Below are 7,195 nucleotides of genomic sequence, written 5' to 3'. Positions count from 1 at the left end.
GCAGCCTACATCACACTAAATTGAGACAAACTTGAAATAACCCCCCTGAAATCAGGAACTAGACAAGGATGCCCTCTCTCTCCTCACCTATTACATATAATCCTTGAAGACCTAGCCAGAGCAATTAGATATTAGCAATTGGAGTTCAGAGGGATACAAACTGGAAAGGAAGAAGTCAAAAAACAATTATTTGCAGTCCATATGATAGTATAATTAAGTGATCACAGAAATTCCAACAGAGTATTCCTACAGCTGATAAACAACTTCAGCAAAGTAGTTGGATATAAAATTAATGCAAACAAATGAGTAGACCTTATCTGCTCAAGGATAAACAGGATGAGAAAAAAAATTAGGGAAATGACACTGTTCACGATAGATGCAAATATCTATAAAATAACTTGATGTGACCCTAATCAAACAAGTGAATGATTTTATGACGAGAACTTCAAGTCTTTGAAGAAATAAATCAAAGAAGATTCCAGAAGATGGAAAGATCTCCCAGACTGATAGATTGGCAGGATTAATATAGTAAAGACCATCTTGCCCAAAGCCATCTACAGATACAATAGAATCCCCATTAAAATTCCAAATCAAATTTTCATTGAATTAGAACGAGCAATTTGCAAAATTATTTGGGAAGGAAAAAAGAACCTAGGATTTCAACAAGTATTCTAAACAATAAAAGAATTCTGGGGAATTCACCCTTCCTGACCTAAAGGTGTATTTTAAAAAAAAGTCTTGAAAAAAAGTTCAAAATACTGGTACAGAGACAGGCAGGTCGATCAATAGAATAGAACTGAAGACCCAGAAATGAACGCATACACCTATGGTCACTTGATCTCACACAAAGGATCTAAAACTATGCAATGGAAGAAAGACAGCATTTTCAACATATGGCACTGGTTCAAGTGGAGGTCTGCATGGTAAAGAATGCAAATTGACCCATTCTTATCTCCTTGTACAGAGCTCTAGTCAAGTGGATCAAAGATCTCCACATAAAATGAGACACACTGAAACTAATAGAAGGAAGGTGGAGAAAAGCCTTGAACACATAAACACAGGGGAAAATCTCCTGAACAGAGCATAAAATGTGATGCAGTACATACAGGAGTACTACACAGCTATTAAAAACAATGATTACATGAACTTATTAGGCTAATGGATGGAACTTGAGAATACCAACCTGAGAGAAGTAACCCAGTCACAAAGGAACACTCATGGCACATGGTCTACACTCGCTGCAAAGTGGATAGTAGGCCAACAGCTTGGAATACCTAAGAAAAAATTAACAGATCATAACAAGCTCAAGAAGAAGGAAGAACAAAATGTGAATGCTTCATTCCTTCTTAAAAGGGAGAACATAATACTCAGGGCAGGAAAGACAGAAACAAAGAGTGAAGATGGACTGAAGAGAAGATCTTTCAGAGACTGTCTTGCCTGGAGACATATCCCATGTGCAGCCTCCAAACTCAGGCACTATTGCTGATTCCAAGAAGTGCTAGCTGAAGGAGCCAGGTATGGCTGACTCCTAAGAGGCTCTGCTGGAACCCTACTGACACACATGAGGATGGTTGCAACTAACAATTGGACTGAACAAGGGGAACGCAATGGAGGAGAAAGAAAAAAGACTGAAGGGGTTGGGGATTTAGCTCAGCGGTAGAGCACTTGCCTAGAGAGCACAAGGCCCTGGGTTCGGTCCCCAGCTCCGGAAAAAAAAGAAAAAAGAAAAAAGACTGAAGGAGCAGAAGGATTTGTAACCCCGGAAGAAGAACAACAATATCAAACAAACACATCCCACCAGACCTCCCAGGGACCAAACCACCAACCAATCAGTACACCTGGAGTGTCCCATGACTCCAGCCAAACATATAGCAGAGGATGACATTGTCCAGAATCATAAAGAGTAAAAGTGCTTGGTCCTGTGAAGACTCTGTTCCCCAATGTAGGCTAATGCCAGGGTGTTGAGGGTGGAGTGGGTGGGTGGGAGTGGGAGCATCCTCAGAGAAGAGGGGCGTTGGGAAGAGAATATGGGTAAGGGGGTAAAGCAGATAACATTTGAAATCTAAAACAAAAAATATCCACGAAAAACACAATTTTAAAAAAATTACCCAAAAAGCACATGTTGATCAGGAATTGAAGTAGTTCACGCTCAAAAGAAGCAGGAAGAAGGGGATGTTGAGCAGCTACTGACAGAGAAAAGCGGTACCAGTCATTGGTGTTAAACTACCAAGTGTTATGCAGGAAAAGACAATGAAGAAGAAGTCAGCCATCTTGGAAGTCCACAATTTTGTTGACTCTACACTGCTCTACAGTACTCTCTGACTTACAGTCAATGTGTTAATTCCTAATCTCACTAGATCAGTGGTAATAACTACTCTTCCTCAGCCTTTCTATCACAGTTCTATTATTAATTCTAGTGTGGTGGTGCATCTACATGATTCATATCAATACTATGGCAGCGAAGGGAGTTGTGTGGCTAACTTTAATGACATGATCAGACTCCTAGACACTTGGAACATAATCCTCATGTCACATAATCCTTCTCTATACAGGCTTTTCATCTCTTGATAATTTTCAACTTATCAAGTGGAAGTGGTATCTTCACAGACGAATCCTCTGAACTTAGATGTCCCTGCTCCCATTACCAATAGATTCCACAGCTCGTCTGCTTCTAGGAACAGAGCCATGAAGAGTCTTAGCGTTCCTCTATTGTGTTTTATTTTGTCTCACCAGAGGACACAGATCAAGACCATGATGTGGACCTAGGTTCCTTTGAAGAGAGAGTTAGTTCCCAGGGTTATTTCTGTACCAAGTCATTTTAAGGAATTCTAACTTTGCCCTTAACACATAAAGAATGTTACATTCTACCAAAACTCACATACACAACACACACACACACACACACACACACACACACACACACACACACTCCCCCCAAAAAGGAAAAAACACCTGTACAAACACCCCCAGATGCAAATGTTTACTAGAATGTATGCAGGGAAGCACTCCCATGTACTTTCTCAGATGAACATGCACAGATACATCTAACACATATAACAAAGCTATCATGCAATGCCCTCCTCACATGTACCCTGAGGCATAACCATGCACATGCATATGAACATGCAAGAGATCGGGAACAACTTCTGGGAATTGAAACAAAAGAAACTAAGTAAACATCAGAGGGAAGAGTACAGGAGCAATGAACTCAACTCTACTCCATTTGGCAAGGGAGACAACATAGTAATTAACTGTAACACCGCCCACCACTGTGGAGTAGCAGGGAATTCTGATCTCATGCACTTGGTGTTTACCCCTCACATCACTGGCTTCTTAAACTGTGACCCAGACACTGTGTTGGAAAGCGGGAGATGACCAGGGGATAAAGAGTGAATGACTTCGGAGCAAATGTTACTGAGCAGAGCAGAAAAAGGAAACAGAGTATAACGGAAGAGATGGGATAGAGGAAGAAGAATGATTAGGAACTAGAGAGGTGATGGCTGCCACATGACACATGATGGGCACAGAGAAAGTGTGGTGTGTTCTGTTCAGGTTTCATTCAGTTGCTTTGACAAGCACGAGGATTAAATGATACGAAGGAAAGAGAAAGTTTTCTTGCAGATGACAGGTCACAGCCGACCATTGGAGAGAATCAGATCCAGGACTCAAGCAGGAATTAAAAGAAGAAGCAATGGAGGATGAATCCACCAAACAGTGCTAGGGGACCAGCGTCCATCTTGTAAGTGGTTGGATGATCCTAGGTCAGAGGATCACAAAGGGCTATAAAGCTACTGGCTTAAGCCCTAAAATGATCATCATGGTAGAAACCGACTCTGTGAAAGACAATTCCTAGGCAGGCACACTGACATTGTGGGGCTGCTGCTGTCACAGGCATGCATGTGATCTCATTCTACACAGAACACATACAAGGTCATGTAAATGCAAGGAGATTAGCCTAGGGTTTGTTTATGGTAAATTGGGAAAGTTAGGGCTGAATTTATGAGTATGGTTACAGATGCAGCTCAAAAGGAGAGACTCAGCTTCCAAAACTGATATCTACCTATGTTGATTTGTGTACCTAGGAAATGGCAGGGGGCATGGGAGCCTTTAAGGAAATTTCTGTTGAAGAAGGGACAGTGATGGAACCACCCTCTTCAAAATGACCTAACAATACAGAACCTTGGTAACCAGGCAACACACTGGTTAGAGGAAGGCCTGCAGGCTCACTTGCCAGAGACAGTTGAGAGGGAAGGATGTTCTCTTGCTGTCTTCGGACTACTCGAGGCTCAGGCCTCAAGAAAGACAACAGGGAAGGCCACGGTGGTGTCTGGAGGCACAGGGTTCGCTCTTGTCTTCGACGCCTGTGGCCATTTTCCCGAAAGGGAAGATCATCGACCAAGACCAGTCAAAGCCAGGAGCACACAGACAAGGTAACTGCTCGGGATTTTCTCCATTTTTAGCAGATAATAATTCAGGAAAATTTGTAATAAGTAGATCCTATCAGAATGTTGTAGACCAGTGACCTTTTGAAACTTTTGCCTTTATCTTTCCTCAGAGTGAGAATGATTCTGCAGCACAGGACCTGAGCGAGCCCTATAGAGACTCCAGCATTAGTACAGAGGCTGTGGTTAAGCTAGGTAACAAGCTGGGGCCTTCTCTGCACGAAGGGGACACGTTCTATGTCCCTGCCTTTTCGATCATATACCAAAGATTTGACACCCCCCTACTGGTACTGGACCAGCTGTTCCTGAGGTGAGTGCCAATTGCAAAGCCCACAGTTTTCACATCCTTCTGTTGATCCTGGGTCTTTCTGTTTCTGTCTCTGTCTCTCTCTCTGTCTCTCTGTGTCTCTGTCTCTCTCTGTCTCTCTCTGTCTCTGTCTCTCTCTCTCTGTGTGTCACTCTCCTGTTGCTCTCCATGTCTCTTTCTCTGTCACTCTCTCTCTCTGTCTATCTCTCTCTTTGCCTCTCTCTGTCTCTCTCTGTGTCTCTCTGTCTCTCAGTTTCTCTGTCTCTGTCTCTTTCTCTTTCTCTATCTGTCTCTCTGTATCTCTCTGTCTCTGTCTCTCTCTGTTCTGTCTCAGTCTCTCTCTGTCTGTCTCTCTCTCTCTTTGTTGTTCTCTCTCTCTTTGTGTGTATGCGTGTGTGAGTGTGTATTTGTGTGTGTGTGTGTGTGTGTGTGTGTGTGTGTGTATGTCTAAGTATTTATTCTGTACATCATTGTCAGGACCCAGTAACATGCATTAAGAAATTTTTTCTCCCATGCTAGGTCCAAGTGATAGGGCTGTCCAATGCCAATGCTCCAAAGTGGATGTTGCTGTCACCTCCACCTTGGAATAGCACTTTATCCTTCAATCGATATTTCTGAGGCCTTGGTGAATGCACTTCTTTCATTTGTAATGGAGGTTCAGTAAATATTGGAATACCCAATAGAGATGTATCAAAAGTGGAGATCTATGCAGCATAATACAGGGGACCATGTGACCACAGTGTTGTTTAGGTAGAGATGCACGTGTTCAACCTTTGCACAGATACATTGAAAGCACGGACTGTGTACACGTGAACTCATAATTCTGAGAGCAGCCAGAAATGCCAGTTTGAGGTGAGGGGCCTGGGACTTTACAGGTGACATTCTCTCTGGTCTTCTCTAGGTATGCGAACTTCAGCCCTCATTGTGAAGAGGATGAACAAATAAATAACGCCCTCTGTAGCTTCCTGGAAACATGGATGAACAAAAACACTGAAGACTATTGTGAACCCTCGGAACTACTCATACTGAAATATATAAAGGCCTACTTTGATGTGTGTATGGCACACTTAGATCTTAGTGTCCATGTCAATAGGTTCATGACTCTCATGCAGGACAATCAAGCCAAGGATTCCCATCCAAGGATGAGCAAGGCTCAGATCTGGGGAGACACACATCCTCAGATCCACAGATTGGATGGGTGTACAACAGCAGGAAAAGAGCCACTCTGGAGCCAGAACCAACTTGTGCATCAGAGCTGGAGGGCACAAAACCTCCAGAACTTTCTGTGAAGCATGAGTAGTTGCAACCAGATGTGGCAGCAGCAGCACAGACAGCACACATGATAGCAACTGTTGAACTTGTGTTCAGTTTGTCTGTAGATACAATGTATCTTTCAATAACTTCCTACTTGCTACAGTGGGCCTACCTATTCAGAGAATGGCCCTGTCACACCTTGTGTGCCTGCCCTGTATCTGTGCTACTGCCCCTGCCCCAGGTGCTCAGCCCCTCACTTCAGTCCAGCAGCAGTTCCAGCCCCTCAGCCAGCCTTCTCCCTCCCCTGAGATATCATCTTTTTATTCTTCATGATCTTTTCCATTTTGTGTTTAAAGATTGGTATAATAAATTGTTATTGTTTGTTTTCACTTTTCTCAAAGTTTTCTATGGTACAAAAATAATTTTAAAAAGTTAAACATAAGCATTTAATATTATTAAATGTCATGCTTAAATTATGACTGGTAAAATCTTAGTCATTTTTAAAGGATGTATCCACATGACTAATAAAGCACATGTAATAACACTCACCATTACCTTTCAGTAAACTTCAACCTAAACCTGAGGAGTGGGACCACTTCAGCCCCGTGGTAACGATTCAGTTCACATTGAATTGTTTATATTTTATACACATAAATTTCAAGTTTTGCAAGTGTGTGATGTCATAGAACTGTGGCATATTTCTGCGGCACATGTAGAATGCCTTACCTACTTCAGAAATACTTTCTCATTTCTTCAATAATATACGAACAGATTAATTGAAGACTAATTCAAACTATAACTTGCAAGTTGCAATGTTACTGTGGTAGCCAAGAAGCTAAACAAGAGTCTAGAATTATTCAAGAATTCCCTTAATGAATAGATCTGCGCAGACAGAAAGCTCAAATTTTTGACTCCAGGGACTTGGGAAGAGAGTTTTTAATGGATAGAAATGTGATTTTCAATTGAAGAAAACATTTTCTACAAGTGTACAATGTGTTTTGATTATATCCACCCCTCATCACCTCCCATCTATTCATCCATGATGTCCCAAACACTCTCCCTCCTGGTATTTATTTTTTTTGTTTGTTCATTTTACTAATGGATTATAATTATCACAATTTTCTTTACACCTTGCATCCAATAAGTGTGGATCCTGTAGGAATAGGTATATGGCTAATGACTGAGTGCACAA

General features: G+C 41.9%; 1 protein-coding gene across 1 annotated transcript; it reads left to right on the top strand.

The window, feature by feature from the left end:
* The first annotated feature begins 4,191 nt into the window (after positions 1 to 4,191).
* Ralgdsl9 (ral guanine nucleotide dissociation stimulator like 9) lies at positions 4,192 to 6,392 on the top strand. Its single transcript, XM_006252729.5, has 3 exons — positions 4,192 to 4,430; positions 4,556 to 4,752; positions 5,651 to 6,392. The coding sequence occupies exons 1-3, from the start codon at positions 4,254 to 4,256 to the stop codon at positions 6,036 to 6,038; spliced, it is 762 nt and encodes a 253-aa protein (XP_006252791.2). The 5' UTR covers positions 4,192 to 4,253; the 3' UTR covers positions 6,039 to 6,392.
* The last annotated feature ends 803 nt before the right edge of the window (positions 6,393 to 7,195 follow it).

This window comes from Rattus norvegicus, chromosome 16, assembly GCF_036323735.1.
Source record: "Rattus norvegicus strain BN/NHsdMcwi chromosome 16, GRCr8, whole genome shotgun sequence".
Classification (NCBI taxonomy): domain Eukaryota; kingdom Metazoa; phylum Chordata; class Mammalia; order Rodentia; family Muridae; genus Rattus; species Rattus norvegicus.
The sequence above is the reverse complement of the archived record's forward strand: the minus strand, read 5'-3'. Positions and strand labels throughout refer to the sequence as shown.